General features: G+C 40.1%; 2 protein-coding genes across 2 annotated transcripts in view; both read left to right on the top strand.

The window, feature by feature from the left end:
* Nucleotides 1-542: 542 nt before the first annotated feature.
* Nucleotides 543-27,591, top strand: part of LOC114412553 (pentatricopeptide repeat-containing protein At4g35850, mitochondrial-like) — a 34,811-nt gene continuing 7,762 nt past the window's right edge. The window contains exons 1-8 of the mRNA XM_028376483.1: nt 543-680; nt 769-922; nt 1,050-1,212; nt 1,966-2,031; nt 2,143-2,240; nt 9,318-9,435; nt 9,525-9,734; nt 14,649-14,725. Coding sequence (XP_028232284.1) covers nt 656-680; nt 769-922; nt 1,050-1,212; nt 1,966-2,031; nt 2,143-2,240; nt 9,318-9,435; nt 9,525-9,734; nt 14,649-14,725 — 911 coding nt within the window. The 5' untranslated portion in view covers nt 543-655. The remainder of the gene's footprint in view (nt 681-768; nt 923-1,049; nt 1,213-1,965; nt 2,032-2,142; nt 2,241-9,317; nt 9,436-9,524; nt 9,735-14,648; nt 14,726-27,591) is intronic.
* On the top strand, nt 2,247-9,072 carry LOC114412552. The gene is made up of 2 exons (XM_028376482.1): nt 2,247-8,464; nt 8,594-9,072. The coding sequence occupies exon 1, from the start codon at nt 3,285-3,287 to the stop codon at nt 5,271-5,273; it is 1,989 nt and encodes a 662-aa protein (XP_028232283.1). The 5' UTR covers nt 2,247-3,284; the 3' UTR covers nt 5,274-8,464; nt 8,594-9,072.

The following is a 27,591-nucleotide window of genomic DNA, read 5'->3' as shown; positions in this document are numbered from 1 at the left end:
TCCACGATATCTATACGCAATTAGGATTCCCTATAGCTCTGCCATCGACACATTTGAGGAACCTAAACTCCTAGGAAGCCATAAGAGCCATCTTCCTTGAGAGTCACGAACCACCTATATGCAAGACGCACTAGAAATTAGTTCTAGAAACAAATTTGATATCAACACATCATGCGTGCAAGAAATTCCTACCAAACAAACCCCATAGTTGATTGTGTGTGCAAATTTGTCGCTTGAAGGATCAATTTAAGCTTCTTGAGGTGGAGAAGGTATTAGTGGAGATAAAATAGCATGTAATTCTCTAGAATGTGGAGATATTCAATTAGTTGATATCAAATTGTGTTCCCAAAAATTATTTCCATTATTTTAAATTATGTTTTGGAAATTTAATTTTAAAATTTATAAAAATATTGAATTTTGGAATTTATTAGAATTTTTTTTTACAAAAAAACTAAAGGGTTGTGAATAAAATTGCAAAAAGCAATCCCCTAAAGAACATCGAGCCTAGGCCCAGTTCCAAAACTCAGTCAGTCCCCAACAAACCAAAGCCCAAACAAGAAAAACAAAGCAAAAAACAAAATTCAAGGGTTTTAGGAGGAAACAAGAGAAAGAGAGAGTGTTAGTGAGGAACTGGGAAGTGATTCATTCCATTGCTATGAAGTTCCTTCAATCTCTAATTGGTATTCTTCTTCTTCATTTCCACAAACAAACACACTTGTTTTTTTTAAATTCACAATCTCAGTTCCTCTTTCTTTTCTTTTTCCATAGCTCAATCCCGTTATGCAGCGCGTACCAGGCCACTGAATCGGGTCTCGGGGCTCCGATTCTTCTCGGTTTCCACGGAAGAGTATTCCAAGAGAAACTATGCAAACAACGTTGCTGAGTACAACACTGTTTTGGGTTCTCTCACTGCACAAAGAAGGTCTCTCTCTATGTCCACTTTTTTTGTTTAAAGAAAAAAAAATGGGTTAATTAATTAATGTAAGGCACCCCATTTGATTCAATTTTGCAAAGTTTGAATTTTTTTTCATATGGGGTTTGTTTGGTAGGAATTTCTTGCTGAGGGATGTGTACGATGATATGATGCTTGATGGGGTAAAGCCTACGCGTGACACTTTCCATTCCCTTGTTGTTGGAACCATGAAAGGAGCTAGAATGCAAGATGCTTTCTACTTCGTGGAACAAATGAAAATCATGGGTTTGCTTCCTGATGTATGCACTTTTTGTTTTTTTATTCGTAAGTTAGCTTGTATAACTTTCTGTTTTTGGGGATGTTTGGAATGATGCTAGTGATAAAGATCATTGAGTGTTAAGTACTTATGCTTGAAGTTGTATGCTGAAAAATGCATACTTTTTATTTGGATTTTGGGAGGGGTGGGGTGGAATGATGCTGTTGTTAGGGATTAATGAGTGGAATGCTTGAATTGATTTGTTGAAAAAGGGGGTGCTTAGTGAATTAGGTTGATCACTGGCAGAAGACAATTTCATTGATTGAAAATTCAATTAGGTGCTGACATATAATGAGATTTTTGAGCAAGTTCTGCTGGTTTTTCCCTGTTTCTTTCCAATGGGAATGATTGGGAATGGGATGATTATACGACAATGTATCGTAGTTCTATATCTTGAGTGAGTTGCATTGAACTCTTTTTCGGGGAGGTCTCTTCCTACTGTAATAGCTTGTTGAATATGGATAATCTTGAGTGAGAAAGGAAGTTATTGAGGTTCTTTTCTTCTTTGTAATCTTTTCAAGTTTCCTTGCTTGTGTGTATCCAAAGATGCGTTGGTTATTTTTGTTTCATGGTTTCAAGTCAGAAAAATAACTTGTGTTGGTTGAAACTAGATGCTGGCCTTTTTGTAATTTAGATTATTTTATATACATCTGTGCATGAAAAGGTGATTGGGGGTATGCATCCTCTTTATAGGTTTTCTAGATCAATGACCAGTTGTCTCATGTTGATGACATAGGTTACTTTATACAACTTTCTAATTTCGACTTGTGGGAAATGCAAGAACTCTAATAAGGCTATTCAGGTAATTATCACTATTGCTTGCAGTCATGCATTTAAATACTACAATATTAGAGGTGTTTATTGATTCCTTCTCTTAAGATGAATGATTTATTTGTTTTCTTTTGAAATGAAGATTTTGGAAGAGATGAAATGCATGGAAGTAAAGCCAAATATACAAACATACATCTGCCTGCTAAATGCTTGTGCTGCTGATGGACGCATAGACCGAGTGTATGCTATAATGCTACTTCTTTTACCGTCTAATACTTCACACTATAAACTACCTTCGCCTTTAATTTCTCCTTCAAGAACTCCATTGTCTATTTTTTCACAATGCTTTTTGGTTGTCACTCGTGTCCTGGGATTGGTATTTTATTTTTCACAATGTATTAGGATATAAGGAGAACGGAAAGTTAGTTAACATAGTTGGACTATTAATAATAGTTAGTTAGTTAGAGGGGTTTATTAGATATAAATAGGGGAAGAAGGATAGTGGAGATTCAGATTTGGGCCATTTGTAATTGAGCATTAACTCTTCGTGAAAGGAGAAATCCTTTGTGAAGGGCAAACCCTTGGATGAGAGTTTTCTCTCCTATGTTTTGTTCTTTTCTTACTATTCTATAAAATATATCTTCTTTCCCATTCTGATTCTTGGCTCCTAACAATTGGTCTGTCCTGCTGGATTCGAGTTGCGCGATGGAGAACAGAGTGAGCGCTTTGGAGAAATTGGCCAGCAAGCATGGAAAGGTGATTACAAATCTGAAAACAGACATGGATCTCATAAAAGAAAGATTGCTGGACATGAGGCAAATCAAGGAATTACTTCTTGTATACAAGAAAGGAAAGACGCCTACAGATGGTGGGGAAAACTTGGTCAACAGAGACAAGAAGCCAAAAGAGGAGAACAGTGACAGTAACAGGTCTAGTGAGGATAGTGAGGAAGAGGAACCCAATTCTTGTGGGTTGCACCATCATGCAAAGAGTTGAACTAGTTTACTTATCCTATCATAATATTTGTGACGCTGAGGAGAGGATGAGAGAGGAGAGAGAGAGAGTGAGAGTGAGAGAGGAGAAAGAGACAGAGAGAGATGGGGGAGAGTGGACCACCGTGAGCAGGGGGAGAGGGAGACAGCGAGCACGAGTGAGAGTAGGAGAGGATCCCAAAACGAACTACACGCACAGGTGGACAGGACAACTACACAGGCATCAACACTCAAATTGGAGAAGAAGAATGATATCACCACGTACTACTTCACGCGATTCCCCGACCATACAATGGCGAAGGATCTGTGGACACACTTCAAGAAATGGGGGGACGTAAGGGAGATCTTTATCCCTAATCACAAGAATCAAGGAGGGAGAAGGTACGACTTTGCTAGGTTTAAGGGAGTACCTGATGAACACGAACTCGAAAGAAAGCTTGTCAAGCTCGTCATAGATGGCCTAAAATTGTACGTCAACCTCCCAAAGTATGGGAGACGAAACATGGGGATTGAAGACCACAGAGCCAACATGAGGACCAGACCAGAAGGACATAGCAATGAAGCGAGAATTGAATGCCGCAAGCCAACACAGGTTAGACTCCCACACAGGACATATGCCGAGGTCACAACAACCAACACGACGAACGCTGGACAGAGAAAGCAACCCAGACCTGCACAAATCGGACAAACCCACTCACAATCGTCGATCCAACTTCAGGTAGATTGGGAGAAGAAGAAATGGCTTAAAGAAGCTTGGGTTGGTAGGCTAAAGAAACTAAGTGCTTTCGATAGCATTGAAGAAGACATACCATGGGAATTAGGTGTGAACGTGGTGTCGAAATATATCGGCGACGATATGGTCCTTCTTCTCGGTCTCTCGGATAGTAAGGCAGAGGCGATGATAAACAGTGAAGCCCAGTCACTGTTCCACTCCATACAAAAGTGGAACCCGAACATGAGGCCGGGCTACAAGCTGGTGTGGGCGCAGTGCTGGGGAGTTCCACTACAAGTATGGGATATCGACAACATTCGAAGGATTGTGGCTGCAGTAGGAGAGCTCGTTGAAGTTGATGACGAAGTCGAAGAGCTGAGGAGGTTGGACAGGGCGAGAGTCCTCCTTAGAACTCAATGGAAACCGCTGATCCATCATACGGTGGACGCGACGATCAACGGTGAGGCTTATCAGATAGTTATCGTGGAAGAAGGGGAGGCTTACGGTGGAATGCGTAACCAGTGGGCACGCAAACACACATACACGTCGGAGGACATCGACTCCGATGACATCAACGACGACTCCGTGCATGCGGGAATGTCGGCAAACCACGATTTCCTGCACCCACGGAACGGGATCAACGGCGAGGGATGGCCTGACGACGCCCACAACCACTGTGGGTCTTTACCTGCAGGACCGACACCGGTAGAGTGCCCACTGGGTATTGACCAACGGACAATGGCACCACTCCTGAGAATTCAAATTGCAAAGCGGCCTGAAGAGTTCCAACAACCATCTGCAGGATATGCCTCTACAGATGTTGACCCAGAGATTACAGTGGCAGAAGCTAGCATGCGTGACTCACAGAAGAAGAAACTAAACAGGAGTAGGGGGCTTTTGTCAGGGGCAGAGAGCATAGAAGAAGAAATGTTTGGTGAGCCAGACCAAGGTCAAAAGGAAGATGACATCGTATTTTTTAGTGGACCCAAAAATGAACCAAAAATGCCACGTAATATCCCAATAAATATGAAAAAGTCAGTGTGTGAAGCGGGCCCATCCAAACAACCCCCGGTCAGCCCAAATCAGCAAAGGAACTTTAGAGGGTCCCCACCGTTACTAAAAAATGCATATGAACAACAAGCTACTCCATCTGGGCTTCCAACTGAAATGGGCCTTACTAAGGACACCAGCGCCAGCAGCAACCCACAAACAAACAGTAAGTCCTGCCAAAAAACAAGTGTGGTTAGTGAATGGAAGGTGTTTGTTAGGAAGAAGGGAAGCTGCCACAAGCAGGCCCAACACAGGGGCGAGCAATGCACACAGCGTGAGGTACCATTATCGGTCGACACCTTACCTCCAGCAGCTATTGGAAGTCCAGAAGCCAATGGAACTATGAAGAATCCAGAAGAAGAAGACATCCAAGAGGCAGAGTCACAATGGGAATTAGCAAAAAGCATGGGAGTGCATACTGAATTAGACCAGGCAGCAATCATCAACAGGATAACTGAAATGGAGAATAGAGATAAGCAGGAGGCTGCTGAGATGGGAAAAAGACAAAGTGCACCATGAATATTGTATCCTACAATGTCAGAGGTCTTGGGAGAGGGGTTAAATGGGCTGCAATTAGGAGGATGGTAAGGAAACACAAAGTTGACATGATATGCATCCAAGAATCCAAGAGGGAGTTAATTGATAAGGCTACGTGCCAGGCCTTATGAGGGGACGCAGATATCGGATGGGAATTCCAGCCAGCAATAAATACAGCTAGTGGCCTAGTGTGTGTTTGGAATGAGTAGGCATTCAGATTGGAAAGAAAGGAGATGGGTAGAGGATTTATTTTATTGGATGGAGTGTGGACCCAGGAAAATCAGAGAACATGTGTAGTGAACGTTTACTCTCCATGTGATAGTCAACAAAAGCGGATACTATGGGATTCACTCAAGCAGCTTAAACAACAAGATCCCGAAGGGTACCTTCAAGAGTAATAGCTAAATTGGAAGCAATTCAGAGGCAATTTCTATGGGGAGGAGGTGTGGATTAGAGGAAGATCGCTTGGTTAATTGGAAGACAGTCTGCCAACCAAAGGATAAAGGGGGTCTTGGCATTAAAGATCTTAGGACTTTCAATTCAGCTTTGATGGGAAAATGGCGTTGGGATCTATTTCACAAGCAAGAGGAGCACTGGGCAAAAATACTAGTGTCAAAGTATGGTGGCTGGAGGGCATTGGACGAAGGCACGAGAGGAAGTCAGCAATCAACTTGGTGGAAGGATCTGATATCAAATCAGCAGCAACAGCAGAATCAATTAATTAAAAGGGAAACAAAATGGAAGGTGGGGGGTGGGGAGAAGTTTAGATTTTGGGAAGACCCTTGGACAGAAAATGCTATACCATTAAGGGAGAAATACCCAAGGCTGTACCAGATTTCATGCCAACAAAAGGAAAGCATCATGAATATGGGGAATAATACCAGCAGTGGATGGGAATGGAAGCTAGCTTGGAGGAGGCCCCTCTTTGACTGCGAAATACAAATGGCGGACAACTTTCTTGAGGAATTATCACAGCAACAGATACAGCCCCACAGGGAGGATAAATGGATTTGGAAATGTGGCCAATGTGGATACTACACAACAAAAAGCAGATATGACCTGATTTGGGGAGAACAAATGGGAGCAAATCAGAATCCAGATTTTGTGGACCTATGGAAGCTCAAAATCCCTGCCAAATCACTGGTGTTTGCATGGAGATTAATTAGGGATAGACTCCCGACAAAGATGAATCTTAGCAGGCGCCAAGTGATGGTTAACGATTTGATGTGCCCATTTTGTGGAGGTGTAGTGGAGGAGGCTGCCCATTTATTCTTCAACTGCGCCAAAATCCTGCCTCTATGGTGGGAGTCTCTATCTTGAGCCAATCTAGTAACAGCACTACCACAGAATCCAAGGGATCACTACTTAAAGCATGTACTCGGGTTTGCGGAAGGAAAGAAACATACAAGTTGGCGATGCTGGTGGATAGCTATGACATCGACAATTTGGAAGCATAGAAATAGAATAGTATTTCATAATGACACGTTCGATGGAAGCAAATTGATTGAAGATGCAGTCCTACTACTGTGGACGTGGATTAAAGCCATGGAGAAGGACTTCGCAATTCACTTTAATCAATGGTCCTCTAACATCAAGGAAGCGTTTAGTAACTAGGTGGGAGGGGAGGGGCTTTGAAATCATGTAACTACTATAGTAGGGCTCCTATAACATTAATATTTTGACTAAATGTAGTTCTGCCCATGCCTGGGGTAGCTCGGTTGTGGTTCCAATCCAGACTCCATTTTAGTCTGCTGTGGAACCATTGCATTGGGCAATCCAGCATATGTAATTTAGTACCTCTGGTACTCTTTTAATATATACTATCTATTTTTGCTGAGCAAAAAAAAAAAATTCTTGCAAAATCAGCATTTCAGAGTTGAAGCGTGGACGACTAAAAAGTTCAGAAAATGTTCTTGAGGTTAAAAGGGAAGAAAGCATGGAGAAGGAGCAGCCCTCTAAAATCAAGATCATGAAAACCATTGAGGGAATTAAAGATATCAAGCAGATGCTACAATTGCTGATCAAGAAAAATGGCATCCGTCTTGAGTTCGAAAAAGAGGAAAAACAACCCATGCAGACAGTATCGACTTTGCAGTTGGGTATGTGGGTAACAAAGTCACAGCAAGACTGTGGTTCAATAAAAGCCCTTGAGGGTTCTACCAATGAGAGAATTGAACCCACTAGTGGGGAGGAGCTTAGTGTCGAATACAAAGACTTGAAAACCATTGAGGCCGAGGTGGTAGAGGAGATCAGGGTGGAAGAGGATGAGAATTTGCAGCAGAAAATGCTGCAACTAGAAGGGGATTTCACAATTATCATCAAAGAATCTCATTCTTGTGTAGTAAATGTCATAAAAGTTGAGGGTGATAATGGTTTCTTTATGAAACCCACAGCCATGAAAATTGGGATTATATGGAGATGGATTGTGCCTACACCACCACTAGACCCGCCGGATGCAAGCTCACATACGACCCGTAATGGGTTGTCAACAGCAGAGCTACAACTTCTCAAGGAGAGGGATGGGTCTTCTTTGTTGACAAAGCTAAGGAATTTTGGCATGTCAGCCAAACCGCAAGACACCAACCCACTTGCAACAACTAGTAAATCATCGTTTGAGATGCTAATGGCAATAGAGTCACTACTGGGAAACTGGAACTACTTTACAGAAGTTCGCAATGAGAAGAGAAACCCAAAGCTAGAATCTACTCATTTGGAAAATGCCAAAGAACTTTATACCAGAGTTCTGATCCAGCATTCTTCTAATTTCTATGTTACCAATGGTGCTGGGGTAGTCTTAGCGGAAAAGGGCCATTTTGATGTGTCAAAGGATATCTTTACACAGGTTCAAGAAGCTTCCAATGGTAGTGTTTTTGTCCAAATTTCTGATGTGTGGAGAAATCTGGTGCATATATATTTTGCTAAGGGGAATTTTACTTTGGCTGTGAAAATGTATAATAATTGTTTGCGGAAGTTTTATTATAATACAGACTCAAACATTTCTATATTTAGCTTGTACATATTAAGAGGCTGACCAGTGGCAACACTGTATAAGAACTCTACTGAGAGCCATCCATTTGGCACCCTCGAACTATACTTTAAGGTTTGATGCAGGGGTTGCAATGCAAAAGTTTTCAGCATCAACACTACAAAAGGCAAAGAGGACTGCACACTAGGTGAGAGCAACTGTTGCTAAGCTGCAAAATGTTATTTGTGTTTTTAGTCAATTGTCTGCTGCTTCCAACCTACATATTCATGGGTTTGATGATAAGAAAATTGACACTCATGTTGGATACTGCAACCAGTTACTTTCGGCTGCTAAAGTTCATCTTGAAGCAGCTAGCATGAAGAGCAGCAAGTACCACAGAGACAAGAACTTGCTCGCCAGGTTGCATTGGCTGAGGAAGCCCTGCGAAAGGCTGAAGAGCAAAGGAAACTTCAGATGGAAAGGAGAAAACTTGAGGAAGTGTGTCATTTCAGTTTTTAAATTCCAACCTTGAGGACAAGGTTGATTTTTAGGAGGGGTGCATTATTAGGATATAAGGAGAAGGGGAAGTTAGTTAACATAGTTAGACTATTAATATGTTAGTTAGAGGGGTTTATTAGATATAGATAGGGGAAGAAGGATAGTGGAGATTCAGATTTAGATCATTTGTAATTGAGCATTAGCTCTTTGTGAAAGGAAAAATCCTTTGTGAAGGGGAAACCCTTGGAGGAGAGTTTTCTCTCCTATTTTTTGTTCTTTTCTTACTATTCAATAAAATCTCTCTTTTCTTTCCCATTCTGATTCTTGGTACTTCAATGTGTTGTGAGATGCTATGCTTAATAACCTAACAAATAAAATCTTGTTGCCTACAATTTATATCCTTTTCTGTTTTGTCTTTTGAGTAAGATAGGAGAATTCCTACTTCTAATTATCTGTTTTTTTGTACCCTTGTGTATTTATATCAGCATCATCAAGTCACCTTTTATATGTTTGATTTTTTTTTGGGAATAATTAATTGTAATTATTGAAGTATATTGATCCAGGTATGCAATTGTTCGTGATATGACTGCAGCTGGTCTGGGATTAAACGAGTTCTGCTATGCTGGGCTTATAGTTGCACACAAGAATAAAAAACCTCTTCCTGATGATTTTGCTGCAAAAGTAGTGATCATATCTATTTTTTTATTTGGCATGGGTGTATGCTGTAACTGTCCAGTTATGTTTAAACTTATTATTCTTTGTGGAAAAAGGTTATTGAGTTTGTGGAGAGATCAAAGATGTGGTCTTCAGTTGAAACCAACAGTGCCAATGCTGAGAATGTGATGATGGGTGTTACTGATGAGGAGTTATACAACTTACCAACAGCAGAATATGCTCATAGGCGTGGAGGATTTTTGGTTAGACAATTTACAGCATATCACACTGCATTTCATGCTGCTGCAGACCTAAAAAATGTTGAGGTATCATGTCTATCAGAATTTTGATGCTATTGTTAAATGATTCTTCTTGTCATGCTTCTGATTTATTCTTCTGATGCCATCTGTTTATCTGTGATATGAAATCCTTCAACCATATGACTTTGAGATATTGGGTTAAATTATCAGCATAAATATTGTGGAAATTGGTTGCAAGTTCTTAGAATGTTGGTGATATTTGAATCTGGACATCATTCAAAGTTTAATGCAGATCATGACATGATATTTTGATATCCATTTTCCTGGTTAATATTGTATGTTTCTTTTAAATAATATTTACCCACTTCATTTTGGTTGACTTGCACCCAACAAGAATAAATGGTATGATGTTATTTTCTGCTAAACTAGGATGTGCACATTTCCTTTTTTATGGAAACCCTTCTAAAAGTTCTACTATTGCTTTTACTCTGTACTGACCAAAAAATAGAGATTAAATGAACAATGGTGATGTGACATAACAAACAATAGATTATGAGCATGTTGGCACATCCATTGCAAAATTACGTTTGAGGCAAAAGTAATTTTGCCAATGAATCAGGACTCTTGCTTTTGCGTTCATTTTGTTTTTATTCATTGGATTTGCATTGGAACGCATGCTGCAACATTTCCAATTGCAAACCAAACATGCACTATAATGTTTTCTAGTTTCCCTTTGGAAACCAGTAAGCTCAATTAGAATATTGCCACTACCCACCATACTTTTATGAGCTAGGTCAATTGTGTAGTTACTATCGGGAGTTGGGTGGGGTGGGGGTTGGAGACAGTTTTTTTTTTTGGAAGGCAAAATTATAGTATTATTAAAATATAACCATACAGTACCAGAGGTACTGAGTGAAACAGATACAAAGCACTCAATGTGCCACCTTCCAAAAACAAACCCAACAAAAAGCCCCACTATTAGAGATAGATTTCAAATTAACCGAAGGACTCCAGAAGATTGGTAGACCACTGGTTAAAAGGAATATTAAAGCCTTTCTCCGTAGCTTTAAGCCAAGTCCACGCATGAAATAACGCATTATCCATCACTTTGGGAGGTTGAAATGGGGTGCCCTTAAACAATAGGGAATTCCTATGCTGCCAAATAGTACTAGTTAAAGCAATCCACCAAATACAGCGCCTATTGTGATTCCTCTGTGCCCCAAACCCATCACTGAATTGGATAAAATGAGCAGCAGGATCATCTAAGAAAGGTCCCAAAGTCCGGGTCCAGTTCATGGATTCCCACCACAACCCTACAGTCATTCTGCAATGGAAGAAAAGGTGCCCAGCCTCCTCCTGGTGATTTCCACATAGAGGACACATAATATCCTGTAGAGCCACATGTCTCCTAAGCAAATTAGCCCTGGTAGGGAGCCTATCTCTAAACAACCTCCATGAGAACAACTCAGCCCTTGGGGGAATTTTAAGCTTCCATAGAATCTTGAAGTTCCTGCTGTGCTGACCAGGTCTGTTGTTAGGTAGCAAGAGCCTATATGCTGACTTAGTAGAGTAGATCCCAGTAGGGTCTGCTTTCCACAGCATTGAGTCCTGCAGCTGCTGATGAATAGATATAGCAGATATGTCGTCCATGAAGGCTATTGCTTGCTCATTCTCGTGATCAAAGAGGTTCCTTCTCCATTTAAAATCCCAATTCCAAGTATTCTGATAAAACTTTCCCATTTTAGAGATGGGAAGGTTTTGCTGTCTGCTAATCACAAATAATTGATTGTACTTCTGCTGAAGGCTGCCTTCCTGTCCCAGCCAAGAATCTTGCCAGAATCTGACCTTATCCCTACAACCAACCTTCCAGGTCATATTCTGGTGAATAATTTGAAATTCCGGCTGATGATAAAGCTTTCTAAGGTCCTTCCACCATTGGGAGTGCCATCCTTTATCTCTACCATTCTGCAAATCTATCAATCCTCCATATTTAGAAGTTAGAATTCTGGCCCACAGCTGCTTATGCTTGGAGACTAGGTCCCATATCCATCTACCTCTCAAAGCTGTATTAAATTTGGACAAGTCTTTGATCCCCAATCCCCCATCAATTTTTGGAGTGCAAATATCAGCCCATTTGACCCAAGAGATTGTATTATGGTGTTGATTTCCCCCCCACATAAATGTTCTTTGAAGAGACACCAGTTTATCTACTATTCTTTGAGGAATCTTGAAGAAAGATAGGAGATAAATGGGAAGCGCATTGAGGACAGATTTTATCAAGGTGACCTTGCCACTCATAGATAAGTACTTCTGATTCCACTTGGAGAGCTTAGCTTTAAACTTGTTAATCAAAGGCTCCCAAACCATCCTGCTGGAAGCTTTTACAGCAATAGGCATTCCCAAATAGTGAAAAGGAATGTCCAGCTGGCTACAGTTCAGAAGTTGGGCTGCATCATGAACCCAATTGGGCTGAAAGCCAACAACTCCAAATTGGCTTTTTGCATAGTTAATCCTCAGACCTGAGACCATTTCAAATCCCCTAAGCATGGACTTCAGCACAATAATATTATCCCAAGAAGCCTCTCCAACAAAAACTGTGTCATCAGCATATTGCAATATATTTATAGGGACATTTTGCTTCCCAACCAAGAAACTTCTATAGAGGTTTTTATTCAAAGCCTCCCTCATCATGCCAGTAAGGCCCTCAGCCACTATATTAAATAGCATAGGAGCCAAAGGGTCTCCTTGTCTCAATCCTCTAGATGGGACTAGTTCCTTTGTAGGGCTCCCATTTACTAGAATTGAGATGGTGGCTGATTGAAGGCAAGCAGAAACCCACTTCCTCCATATAGGACAGAATCCTAGCCTTGTCATCATATAGTCCAAGAAAGACCATGATACTGAATCATAGGCTTTTTCGAAATCCACTTTGAAAATCATAGCAGGCTTCTTTCTATGGACAGCTTCATCCACCACTTCATTGAGAATCAGAATTCCATGGAGAATGTGCCTATTTTTTATGAACGCTGTCTGCCTTTCATCAATTAACTCATCCAGCAGAATCCTCAACCTATTTGCCAGGAGTTTTGCTATTACTTTATACATGCAGCCAATGAGAGAGATGGGCCTATAATCATTTAGAGACTGGGGTTGGAGACAGTTAATCATCTAAGGTAGTTGAATTGGGATACAAATTGTGAATCGGAAGACCCATTTTCCGAATCACGAATCGAATCTTATCGTGAATCATAACATTCATGATCAATAATAAAATATAACTATAAGAGCAATTTAACATAAAGAAACATATAAATATATATATATATATATATATATATATAAATAAATATTATTAAGTTAAATAGTTAACAAAGTGGCATAAGCTTTAAAATAATTTTTTAGTTCCCAAAATATCTTGATTAAAAAAATATCTTTATTTAAATTTGATTTATAATAAAACATTATTATAATGAATCTAGATTTTTATTTTTTTATTTTTTTCTCTATTTTGATTAAAAGAGATTAGAAAGTCCTATATGATTAAAATGGTTCAACAGAATAAAAGAATTAAAAGGGCCAATAAATAACTGACAGCCCAAAGTTAAAATTCAGTGGTGTTTGTATTGGAACTAAAATACAAGAGTTCCCAACTTTAGAAAAAGAACACAGAACCCTGCCATTTAATTTTAGGGCTATGGGTCATCTTTCTTCTCGAGCCACTAACAGCAAGCAGACAGAACCTGTAGATATGCAGTGCAGCACAATTTGCTTGCTCCAGTGGCCAATTTTCATGATTTTGGCTGCGAAAATCACCGCTCCAGCTGTGATGGCCAGTTGTGGCTCGATGGCATTTGGGCAACAAGGTGCCGCAACCTACCATGTAAACATCACACGATTCGCATGCGAGATGCGATTCACACAATTCATGTGCGATTCAGGCTCTAAAACGATACAACCCATGATTCATATCGCCACGCTGAAGAATCACATTGTATTGTGTACGATACTAATAATCATGTAATCGTCCATTAAATTTGAAATAGATATCAGGTGTGTCTTTTGTCAAAATTTTCTGGTATGCTATGTAAATGAATTGCTGTGGTTTATTTAAATTACTTCAATGAAATTCCCTACCTGTGAACTGTGCCATCTTTTTTTGTTTTGGGAGGGAGCTGGGGGGGGGGGGGGGGGTTGGAATAATGGAAAGAGACATTCTGGTAAAAGGAATTGACATTCATTGTTTTATATTCTACATATCAATAATGAATGTCTATGAAGGCTTTATGGAGTTGTGTATTCTACAAACTACTGCACTTAACTTGGAGTTTGTTTAGCTTTTTTAGTTTATTTATTGTATACATTATATGTGATGGAGAAAGCTGCAATTTCTATTTTATTTAGATAATATATTGTACAACACCAACATTTAAATTTGATCATTAGTTCTGTATGTTTTTCAGAGATTTATATTTCTAGATGTAAGGAAAAAAATAAATTAAAAAGAGCAACTTCTGGTTGGCTGTTAAAGCATTTTTTTCTGCCAATTTAGTTAATGAAGGGATTGTATCACAGCCAAATATCTTATTTCAATTTTGTTTTTCATGAAGTAACCGGTCCCCTACATTAAATTTGATCAGATTTTGGCCTACTAATTGCAGGTTTGTTTATATGTCAAAACGTGCCATTTTAATGTGGTGGTCAAACTAATTAGAGTCCAGCTTGAAAATAAAGGCTTAGGAAGTCTTCAATAATCGAACTTGATCACCTTCTCTCGTCACTTTGATTTTTTCCATTATTATTCTTCACTTCTGGTTTGTGATGCCATCACACGTGGATTCTTTCTCTGTCCACCTTAACTGCTTGACATTTTTCGTTTTTATTTCCTATTCAAAATTGATTTTATTTTCACACTTGTTGATTTGTAATTTATTTTTTAAATCATCTTTTAATATATGCATGTTTGCTATCTTATTGTGGCAGTTGACGGACACACTTTTGGACATGCTGAACAAGAAGGGGAAAACTCCTGATCTCTTTATTCTGATGCAAGTAATTAGGTAATCTATTGTATGTTATTAATTTCTATAGTTTGTTTTATTCAGATAACTTGATAACATGCATATTACCAAATAATAGCTTTTTATTGGTAAGTTAGTTTTTCAAGAAAATTATATTATCATAAAGGACACGTTAACACCATAAAGTGTTGTAGACTCAAATATATAAATGCTAAAAAGGAAAGAACAACAAAGTCACCAAACAATCTGAAGAAAATAACAATGTCATTAGAGAGAACAGCTACAGTCCCAAAATTTTAATTGGTAATGACCATTGGCCTCCTTAATTTTACTTCTCATCCTCCCCCTTTTTGGCATTTGCTTCTTTCTATTGCTACCAACTAATGGACATTCCTAAGTCTTCATTAGCTCATGTTTCTTCATCACCACCAAAACTTAAATCTTTAAGATCAGTACTAGAAGCACCGGTTCCTTTTTCTTTGCCTTGCTTTTTTTAACACAACACTTTTGCTGCAACATCATGTCCATTTAATGTCTTTTGGCTAAAGAGATTCCCTTGTGAGTTGTGATATAAATGTAACTTTTTCACAGAAATAAAACACAACAATAATTTTAATATTCTCTTTCTTACAACAATAAAACACAACAAAGCTAAGCACCCTCCAGTTGCCATGGCCCATAAATGAGGGGAATGGAATCAAATTATACACACACACACACATGGATGCTAGAGAAATTTGTTGAATAGGTATTTTCCTCTTGGGTAGCTCCTTTCCGTACCCTTTCTGGGAAGTAGCTACTTGTGTGCATAGGAAAGTAGTGTTATTTTATATGTGGTTAACATGTAAATAATTACTTTGAGTCTATTGCTTCTTTTGAAAGATGCTTTCAGGTAGATAAGGGGTTGCTTTTGCAATATAATTTTGTTTTTTAAAACAAAACAAAAAATCCTTATAGAATATATAATATTTTAAAGCTATAAAATTTTACTAATTAGTGAACATTTAGCATTCTATAATTTAGAAACTCTAGAGAAGAGAAAAGGGGTTATGTATATGGCATTTAGAAAATATTACAAAGCCTCTGAGATCTCATACAAGAGCAGTATTTATACTGCTGAGATTCAGTTGTAACTGAAAGCTAACTGTCAACTGACTACAGTTATAAAACTAACTAGAGTTAGTTACTTATATACACTTACACCCCCTGCAAACTCAATGGGGCTGAGAAACCAAAGGTAGCTCAGTGACATTGAGTTTGGAACTCAAATAGGTAAACCTAGAAGGAGACAAGGGCTTGGTAAGTAGAACTGGGTGAGGACCTAGTTTAGAAACCACTGGTCTGTCCCAGGGATATGCTGAACCACTAGCTGCTTGGTGAGGACCTTTTCTCCTACAAAAAACGCATCCAACTCCATGTGTTTGGTTCTAGCATGTAGAACTGGGTTATGAGCTAGCTGCACTGCACTTGAATTGTCACAAAGCACTAGAGGTGTAGTATGAGGAACTGCAAGTTCCTGGAGGAGAGTCTGAATCCAGAGGATATCAGCTGTGGCAGCAGCTAAACTCCTATTTTTTGCTTCAGTGCTGGACTTGGAGACCACTTTCTGCTTTCTGGACCACCAAGATACCAAGTTAGGGCCAACATACACTGCTGCACCAGAAGTAGATCTTCTGTCATCTGGGTCTGAAGCCCTGTCAGAGTCACAAAACCCCTAATGAAAAGGTGTTGATGATAAGCAGGATACAGAATATGACCATAATGGGGAGCACCTTTAAGGTACCTCAAAATTCTCTTTACTTCTGTCCAGTGGGATTCAAGAGGTGAGGCCATGAATTGGCAAACCTTGTTAATAGCAAAACTAAGTTCAGGATGAGTGATGGTCACATACTGCAGGGCTCCAACAACAGACCTGTAAAAAGAAGGATCCTGCAGTAAATCCGACCCATGTTTGGAGAGCTTGAAGCTTGAAGTCATGGGTGAAGAAATGGGCTTTGCCTCCAACATATTTGTCCTTTGCAACAGATCTCAAATGTACTTGGATATAGTCATTAAGAGTGCTCCACTGGACAGTGAATGAACTTCAATCCCCAAAAAATAGTCTAAAGAACCCAGCTGTTTGAGAGAATGAGGCATTGAGTTGCTGAATTAACTTGTGGACCAAAGAAGGTGAATTACCAGTTATAATAATTTCATCAACATAGACTAAAATATAGGTAATAGTGGAGGAAGTCTTGTAAATGCATAAAGATGGGTCACATTTGCTGTCAGTAAACCCAAACTGCAGCAAAGTAGTTTTGAGCGTCTCAAACCAAGCTCTAGGAGCTTGTTTGAACCCATAAATTGCTTTATTCAGCTGGAGGTTGAGTCATGTAAACTTCTTCCACTAACAGCCCATTAAGAAAGGCATTATTTACATCCAATTGCTGCAAGGGCCACTTGTGAGTGATAGCAAGAGTTAAAATCACCCGAATTGATATACATTTTGTAATTTAACATAACAAGTGCCTTGGTGGTGAGAGATGAGAGAGAAAGTAAGAGAGAGAGAGAGGTCTCGAGAGAGAGAGAGAGAAACAAAGTGAGAGAGAGACATAGAGAGTATGACAGAGGGAGAGGGAGAGGAATCGAGAGAGTGAGAACGTGGGAAAGTGAAAAACACCATCCTAGAGAGTATAAGCTTCATCATAAGGACCTTGGAGATAGGTTGAGAGGCAGAGCCTCTCTTAGAGCAAACAGTAGCTGGACAAGAAGGTGGAGAAGCACGGATCGAAAGGAAAAACCAACTGTTGGGATGCACTTCAATAACTGTGGATGGGACAATGCTGGAGACGACGAAGGAGTATGGACTAAGGTGATTAGTAAAAAGATCGCGAAAGGTTTGAAGAAGACCCTGAAGGCTGACCATCAAACGCAGCACATAGTGGCAAGGGGTAAACCTACACGTTACCACATCAACTGGAGGGATAAGGATGACATTACGTCATACTACTTCACCCATTTTCCTGACAAAGCTGATGAAGAGTTGCTGTGGAAGCATTTTAAAAAATGGGGTGATGTGAGAGAAGTTTACATAGCGAAAAGGCGCAATAGGGAAGGTCAGAGGTATGGTTTCGTGCGTTTCAAGGGAGTCTCGGACACAAAAGGTTTGGAGGTAAAGTTGGACAATATCTTCATCAATGAGCATAAACTGTTTGTCAACTTACCTAGGTTCATGAGGACAGCAAGGATTGAAGGGATGCAGCAAAACACTGCTATTGGAAGAAACCTCATTAACACGTCTCCCAAACTCTGCGATGCTCCTACTGATCCCTATCGGAGATCGTATGTGGAAGTGATGACTATGGGGAAGCTTTCAGGTGATAACAGGAGCAATGAAACTGTAGTACCATCTATAATGCTTACCCCGTACGCAGGTAGGGGTCTCTGGTGTAAAGATGCTTGGGTGGGGAAGTTAAAGGAGATTATGGCAGTGGAGACTCTAGAAGATCGTATTGCTTGGGAATTGGGGTACAACGTTCGTACCAGATTCCTCGGAGATGACATGATTCTCCTCTCAGGGGTAACGGACGAAAAAGCACAACTCATCATCCAAACGGAGAAAGACAGTGGCAACTCACTCTTCTATTCCCTGGAGAAATGGAGGCCGGGGTGTCGACCTAACAACAGGGTGGTGTGGATCCAAGTATGGGGCTTTCCGTTAGAGGTCTGGGAAGTCGAACACTTCAAGAAAGCCATCTCCTTCATCGGCGACGTCATTGAGCTGGACGACGACACAGAGGACCGCCGAAGGCTTGACCGTGCTCGGATACTAGTGAGGACACCTCTCCCTCCGTCAATAAGGAGAGAGGTTGCTGTTCGGGTGGGTGAGTTTAAGTACAGGGTGTGGTTTGTGGAGGAAACAGGGGCACACGGCGGGACGAAGCAGAAAGGATTGGCTCCGTCCGACGACTGGTCGGAGGAGATACCCTCGGATGACGGTGGAGATATTGGTGACGCCGACGACGATAAGGATACTAACTTATCCTTCTCGCCGGAATTATCCAACAAATCGGGCTTCCGCAATAACTAGTGGTCAGGGGAAGAGACTGATGGGTACTGCCGTGAATTCGGTCCAATGGGTAAAACCCAATATCACGGTACCCACAGTGATGAGGCAGAAGGTATCGAAGGGGAAACTCATGATCCCGATTTGGCAAAGGTTGACCTTGAACCTAGCAGGGCAGCAACGGATAACGAGAAGGCTTTCTCTAAAATGATAACCTGTGACGCGACTCAGATTGCTGCTCGAAAAGATAATAGTCAGCAACAAGGAAATAATTTGAATGAAGGAGATAAAGTGAATTCTGAAGTATATTATAAAGGGGAAGCAGAGGAAGAGATAAGGTGCCCTCAACCCCATTCGGACCTGTACCCCAAGCAGTCTAGTGGTGATGTTGGGCCCAGTCATAACATGGGCCCATTACTGATGTCTGAGAGGTGCAAAAAGAAAAAAATTTGTTCTGTAGCCCAACACCCTAAAGAGACACCAGATAAATACTCTAAAGTCTATGTTAGACAAAGACACCCCCTGAATAAACCTTGTAACATGCAATCTGTGGAAAAGAAAATCCATTTACAAGAAGAAGATGATGACATGCAGGCCATTACTGATAAACGCGACAAGACCCACAACCCGAGCCACTTCGAGGCAGACAGCAGGTTAAAAAGCCAGATTATATGTAGCAAAGAGGTGATGGAGGAGGCCCACCAACTATGGGATGTTGGAAAGAGTATAGGCATGGAGGCTGAAACAGAACACTCTGATTTCATTCAACACTATGCTAATATGGAATCTAGGGACAGAAAGGAAGCTATGGAGTTGGGGAATAGGAAAGCTCATACATGAATATCCTATCCTACAACATTAGAGGGTTGGGTAGAGGTATTAAATGGGCCTCTATCAGGTATTTGGTTGGGAAGCATAAAGTGGATCTTCTTTGTTTGCAAGAAACTAAGAGGGATTCTCTTGATAAGGCAGCTGCTCAAGCCTTGTGGGGACACTCAGATTTTGCTTGGGAATGGTATCCAGCTGTGAACACTGCTGGGGGGATGCTATGTATTTGGAATAATAACAATTTTAAGGTTGATTTCAGACTGTCAGAAAAGGGTCTTATTCTGCTGGGAGGGGTTTGGATGGCTGACATGCAGAGAGTGGTTGTGGCTAATATTTATGCTCCTTGTGATGTAGAAGGTAAAAGACAGTTATGGCAGTCTTTGAGTACAAGGAAGCTTCAATCTCAAGAGGACTGTTGGTGTCTTGTAGGGGATTTTAATTGTATCAGACATCCCTCTGAAAGATTGGGTAACAATCATAGTAATTCAGATTCTAATCTGATAACTGAATTCAATGATTGGCTGCTCGATATGGAGGTTGATGATATCCCCTGTGTGGGTAAGCTGTTCACCTGGTTTAGGCCAAATGGATCCTGTAAAAGCAAACTGGATAGGGTGCTGGTCTCTGATGCATGGTTATCTAAGTGGCCTGATAGTTCTCAATTTATACTTGAAAGAAATTATTCTGATCACTGTCCTATATTTATGCAATCTAAATGCATTGATTGGGGCCCTAAGCCTTTTAAGGTGTATGATGGTTGGTTAATGAACAAAGATTATCACAAGGTGGTGAAAGACTGCTGGTCTGAATCTAAACCTACAGGGTGGGGTGGATATGTGCTGAAATGTAAACTTCAGACCCTCAAGCAAAGATTGAAAAACTGGAGTAAAGAAAACTTTGGAGACTTGGGTAACAAAGTCAAGCAGATTCAGCAAAAGCTAAATGATCTGGAGAATTCTCTACCAGCACAACCTTCTGATCAGCAAATCTAGGAGCTCAAGAAGACTCAAGCTGATCTTTGGGAAAAGGCAACTATCCATGAGTCCTTTGTAAGACAGAAATCTAGAAGCAGGTGGATTAAAGAGGGAGACAACAATACTTCATATTTTCACAGAATCATTAATTACAGCAGAAGGAGAAATGCTGTGAGGGGACTGCTGATTGATGGTTCTTGGGTAGAAAACCCTACAATGATTAAGGCTGAGGTAATGCATCATTTTCAGAGCAGATTTTCTGAACCTCATTTGCTCAGACCCAACTTAGATGGAGTTGCTTTTAATGTTCTGCACCCAATCCAGAGAGATTTGATGGTTGAGCCATTTAAAGAGGAGGAGATTCTTTCTGCAGTGTGGGCTTGTGACAATGATAAAAGCCCAGGGCCAGATGGGCTTAATTTCAGATTTATCAAGCATTTTTGGAATGAGCTGAAACCTGATTTCCTAAGGTTTTTAGTAGAATTTCATGTGAATGCTGCTTTTCCTAAGGGCCTTAATTCTTCATTCATTGCTCTTATTCCTAAGCTCAGGGATCCTCAACATATTAATCACTTCAGACCCATATCCCTTATAGGATGTGTATACAAGATAATTGCTAAAATCTTAGCTAATAGGCTAAGTAAGGTTCTGAATCACCTTGTTGATGAAAGACAGTCAGCATTTGTTAAGGGAAGACAGCTGTTACATGGAGTCTTGATTGCTAGTGAGGTGGTTGAGGAGGCTAGGAGGCTAAAGAAACCTTGCTTGGTGTTTAAAGTGGATTTTGAAAAAGCTTATGACTCTGTGTCCTGGCAATTCCTCTTTTATATAATGAGAAGAATGGGGTTCCATGAAAAGTGAATTGGCTGGATTAAAGGATGTCTTTCATCAGCTTCAATATCCATTCTTGTAAATGGAAGCCCAACTGAAGAATTTAAGCCTCAAAGAGGATTGAGACAAGGGGATCCCTTGGCCCCTTTATTATTTGTCTTGGCTGCTGAAGGGCTAACAGGATTGATGAGGGAAGCAGTGTCCAGAAATTTATTTCACAGCTTTATGGTAGGGAAGAACAAGGTCCCAATGAATATTCTTCAGTTTGCGGATGATACCATCTTCTTTGGGGAAGCTTCCATGGAGAATGTTAGGGTTATCAAGGCTATTCTTAGAAGCTTTGAAATAGCTTCTGGCCTGAAAATCAATTTTGCTAAGAGCCAACTTGGAGCAATTGGCCAGTCTGAACAGTGGACTAGATGTGCTGCTGATTTCTTGAACTGTGGACCATTGCAGCTTCCTTTCTGCTACCTAGGGTTTCCTATAGGTGTTAATCCGAGAAGGAGGGTGGTGTGGGAACCTATTATCAATAAATTCGAGGCTAGATTGAACAAATGGAGGCAGAGAAGCATATCAATGGCTGGTAGAATCACCCTAACTAATGCTGTCTTAACAGCTCTGCCCTTGTTTTACATGTCTTTTTTCAGGGCCCCTTCAGCAGCGATTAACAAGCTCACTACCATTCAAAGAAATTTTCTTTGGGGTGGTAACCAAGAAGGGAAGAAGATAGCTTGGGTGGCTTGGAGTCAAGTATGTGCTGCTAGAGAAAGGGGAGGATTGGGAGTTAAAGACATTAAAGCTTTCAACAAAGCTCTCCTAATCAAATGGAAATGGATGATGTTTCAGCACCCAGATCAATTGTGGAATAAAATTTTAATTTCAAAGTACAGGGGATGGAGAGGCCTAGATGAGGGGTCCACAAGGCAGCACTTTTCATATTGGTGGTCTGATTTGAGGTCCACATTTAACCACAGCAGTATGACAGATGTTTCAAAGCAGTTCATTTGGAAGCTGGGAAGGGGTGATCAAATTCTTTTTTGGGAGGACTCTTGGGTGGAAGGAGGGACAAGGCTAAAAGATAAATTCCCTGAATTATATCAAGTCTCATCTCAAAAACTTCAGACAGTGGCAAGCATGGGATCCTTTTCTGAATCTGGATGGGAATGGAGCTTCTCTTGGAGGCGCAATCTGTTTGATAATGAAATGGGAAGAGCCTCAGAGTTTATTGATCAAACTGCTGCAATTAGTCCATCTGCATCTTTGAAAGACTCTTGGGTGTGGGGAGCTGACCCTAAAGGAATTTTCTCTACTAATTCTGCCTATCTTCATGTCAAAGTTGATCATCTTGATGAAGATCAGTGCCTTGGTTTCCAGCACCTATGGAACATCAAAATCCCTCCTAGAGCCCTAGTTTTTGCTTGGAGACTTCTATGGGACAGATTGCCCACTAAGGATAATCTAATTAGGAGGCATGTTACTATTGAAAATGATCTATGCCCCTTTTGTCAAAACAAAGCTGAATCTGCCTCTCACTTATTCTTCTTGTGTCACAAAATTATGCCTCTATGGTGGGAATTTTACTCATGGGTTAAGGAACCTAGAGTGCTCCATTGTAAGCCTATGGATAATTTCCTCCAGCACTCTCCCATGTCAGGATTGAAGGATACTAACAGAAGGTGGAAAATTTGGTGGATAGCAGCTACAACATTAATATGGAAGCTCAGAAATGACATTATCTTCAACAATCATCCTTTTGTCATATCAAGGCTGTTGGATAATACAATTTTCCTAGCTTGGTCTTGGATGAGGGGGTGGGAAAAGGATTTTAATGTTCCTTTTCACCAATGGTCTTCATCTATGGCTTTGGCTTTTAAGTAGAGTTAGTGTTGTTGGGTTGGGTTGAATTGTTTCTGTTGGGATGTTGCATAATTTTATTTACTTTTCTGTCACAGGAGAACCTACCTCCTGTGGCTTCTTGTAGTACCTCTGGTACTATGTATCTTCTATTCTATATTTAATATAATTTTGGCCGTTCAAAAAAAAAAAAATCACCCGAATTGTCACTGGTTTAATCACAGGAGAGAATGTCTTGTGAAAATCAAACCCAAACTTTTTGTTAAAACCTTTAGCCACCAATCTGGCTTTGTACCTATTTATACTGCCATCAGAGTTTTCCTTAACTCTGAATACCCGATCCAATTGCATTTCTGTGGGGAGGAAGAGGAACTAGGGTCCAAGTATTGTTCCTTTAAGAGCCTGAAACTCATCAATCATAGCAGAAAACCACTTGGAGTCTTGAAGTGCTTGTTTCACTTAATTGGGTTCAGTATGAACAAGAAGCAAGGAAGGATGAATCCTTGGCTGTACTATTCCAGCTTTAGCTCTTGTAACCATAGGATGCACATTTTCTGGTCTAACAAGAGAGGTGGGGAATTCTGAGATTCAGTTAGAGACAACTGAGGATGAGCATCAGACTGTTGTGTACCATTATGAACGGTAGCTGGGGAAGCTGCTGTATCCTGACTTTGCAGGATCAGGTGACTGTGAGACAGGAATGTCAGAACTGGGAGACTCAATAGAGGGTGAGGAAATCTGGCTTTGAGGCTGAGATGAATTTGAAGAGGGAGGAGGATCAGAAAGAGACTCAATGACAGGTAAGGTAGTGGAAAAAGATGCAGTAGGAACAGAACTGGAAGAAGAGGTAGAAAACAGTTTTGTATTAGGAAATTGATGTTCCTTAAAAATGACATCTTTTGAAATAAAAGTTCTACCAGAAGAGGACATGCATTTGTAGCCCTTGTGACTGGGTGAGTAACCCAAAAACACACATTCAGAGGACCTAAACTCAAGTTTATGAGAATGGTAAGGGCGCAAGAAAGGAAAACAAGAGCAACCAAACACTCTTAAAAAACTGATAATCAGGTTCAGTTTGAAAAAGAACAGTATAAGGGATATCACACTTAAGAGGAGCTGAGGGCAATTGATTTGCATGATATACAGCAGTTTGAAAAGCATGATCCCAAAAGTTAAGAGGAAGGGATGCATAACTAAGAAGAGAGACCCAACTCCACTATGTGACGATGCTTTCTTTCCACCATGTCATTTTGGTAATGTGTGTGTGGACAAGTCAGCCTATGAATGATCCCCAATTCTGACAAAAAGGAAGAGAAAACTTGAAATTCTCCTGTCCCCAATCTGTTTGAATAGCTTTAATCTTTTTGTTAAATTGCAATTCAACAAGTGACTTGAATTGTTTAAAAACAGATAAAGCATCAGATTTATTCTTTAGAAAATATATCCCAGTAAACCTTGAATAAGCATCAACAAATGACATATAATAGCGAAATTGGCAATGAGAATTTATAGGAGCAGGACCCTACAGATCACTGTATATTAATTCCAAAGGAGAATTGTATACAGTTTGAGAAAGCTTAGAAGGAAATCTATGAATCTTGCCCATACAACAAGCAGAACAGAAGGACAGTTCATCTTTAACAGGAATTTTGAAATTACAATGATTAAGCACAAGCTTTAAAGCTTGAGAATTGAGGTGACCTAGCCTAAGGTGCCAAATATATACAGAGTCAGGCACAATATTATTACAATCAACAGAAGAAACAGTGTTTATGCAAGCTGGAGAAGACATATCAGATCAAAACTGAAGATTGGGAAACTGGTACTAGTCATCAGATTCAACATCTCCTTGAAGAATGATTTATTGGAATCCTGAGATTTAACAAAACCACGATTAGCATGAAAGTCAAAGAAAACATGATTATCTTTGACAAATTTGCTTACACTAATTAGGTTCTTAGTGATTTGAGGAACAAGAAGCTTGTTTTAAGAATAAGTTTGACATTAGAACTGAAAGGGGAAACAAAATTGGAATGACCAGAGGCTGAGATATTCAGACCTTGTCCATTACCAATGAAGATCTGGTTTGGACCCAAAAAAAGGAGAAGTTTGCTAGATGTTCTGAGTTATTGGTCACATGGAAGGACGCTCCAAAATCTGGAAACCAAGATGATGAAGCATTGGAGTCAAAATTTGCCACCATTGCTTGTGGAGGCCTAGTTATAGAGTTCTGAGAGTTATGATTCTGATTTTGACTTTTCTGTGAACTCCAATTGGAATTAGAAGAATTGTTCCAGTTGTTGTTTTGGTTCTGATTCTGACCCCAATTCTGCTTCTGATTCTGATTGTGAGACCAGTTATTGTGATTGTTGTTCCCATAATTGCTATCGTTACCACCATTGGCAGCTTGATACTGAGGATTGAATCAATTGTAGCAAGTCAGAGCTATGTGATTGTACTTGAAACAAACTTGACACTGGACTGAGCTTCGACCGCTGCGACCACCACCTCGTCCACGAATACAGTTAAAACCGCCTCTGCCACGACCATTTCGACCACCAAAACCTCATGAATATGAAAAATACTGATTTGTATACACAACATTGGTGTCGGAGTACGAATTCCAGTTGTCACTCTCATTGGAGTGCGACAAACTCGCTTGAGTGAGATTTACTGTTGGCGTGAAGGAATTACTTGAAGATTCGAGTCTGGTGTATTTGCGAAGATGTAGCTCCTGCACTAGGATGTATCCTTCAGCCTCTTCAATGGTGATGTGTGGTAGACGACTTTCAATTAGAGTGATGATCGAGTCAAAATCCCTAGGAAGTCCTTCTAGAATCGCATCCATGTGCTCGCGATAGGTTGAACATCACCTACCGAAGCAAGCGCATCAATGAGCACTTTGATCTGAGAGAGGAAATCGAAAACTGAACAATTATCTAGTGTTGTTTGACGAAGCTCCGGTCGGAGCTGTCGTGCCTTTGTTCGCATCTGGTGATGAAAATATGCATAAATCTTGTCGCACACTTGATACGAGTGTCTTGATCCAAGAACTCGAGGAAGCATGGAGCTCGAGAGCATAGGCTGAAGCCAAACAAGGAGAAACTGATCTTGTTTCTGCTTGATCAAGAAGAGAGGGTTAATGCGATGAAGATCGTGATCTTCATCAGAAAGGTATTGCGGAGGGATTTGAGGAGTCACAACGAAGTAATTGAGTCCAAGTGCAGCAATCACTGGCTTGATTTGCTGTTGCCATAGCAGGAAGTTCTTATCATCTAACTTTTCTGTGATTTGATGCAAAAAATTTCATAGGGAATGATGAAGAAACATCTTGATTCATCGGAACCGCGTCGAGCGGAGTCGCACCGGAGTTGTTCGCTGGAGTTGGGCCACTGTCGTTGGCCGGAGTTGCACTAGAATTTGTGGATGCCATGAAAAAGGATCAGAGAGCTCTAGATAGCATGTAGAAACTCTAGAGAAGAGAAAAGGGATTTGTATATTGCACTTAGAAAATATTATGAAGCCTTTGAGATCTCTTACAAGAGCTGTATTTATACTGCTGAGATTCAGTTGTAACGGAAGTCTAACTAGAGCTAACTGTCAACTGACTACAGTTATAAAACTAACCAGAGTTAGTTACTTATATACACTTACAGTTTATTCATTTTCCAATATTCAAAACTTTTCTATTGAATTGTTATAAAAACACCTACTTTCTTCTAATGTTATTTCTTTAATGCATTTAACAAACTTCTTTAATGCATGAATTATACATATCTTGGTCATTTAATGCTTTCTAGTGTATGGGATGTAATTTAAGATTAAGCTATGAAGAACCATTGTAGATTTTGGTCTTCTAATTTTTCTTGGCATTCTTCTAAAGGAAGTTGTTTAATGAGAATTGTACATTTGAATATAAAGGAGAGTTTCATGAATACCAGAAGCAATATGTTTAAGAAATGGAGTGTCTCCAAAAACGGAAGACATGTCCAATTTAAATAATTAGTCAAGTATATAATAATGAATGGTTGATAAGGTTACTAAATGAATATGTTTTGCCAAGCCTGCAATTTTAAAATGACTATTGTGGCGACAAACAAAGTTATGTTTTGCAATCACTCGGTAAGTGACAGTGCCAATTACTAATAAGGCACTATCACTCCCTAGGGCCTAGTGTCAGCCAAGCAGATGTCATGCTTTAAATTCTTGTTGCTACATCTGCAGGATTTGCTTAACAGTTGACATAATTCCCAGTGCTAGATATGAAACTGTTAAGTTGCATATCGTTTTGGAGTCTTGTTATGTTTGTAATCTTATCAGGTTATGTTTTTACTAGATATACTACACTAATACTGGACCTTGATTATTATTAC

Source organism: Glycine soja, chromosome 5 (genome assembly GCF_004193775.1).
Source record: "Glycine soja cultivar W05 chromosome 5, ASM419377v2, whole genome shotgun sequence".
NCBI classification, from domain to species: Eukaryota; Viridiplantae; Streptophyta; class Magnoliopsida; order Fabales; family Fabaceae; genus Glycine; species Glycine soja.
The sequence above is the reverse complement of the archived record's forward strand: the minus strand, read 5'-3'. Positions and strand labels throughout refer to the sequence as shown.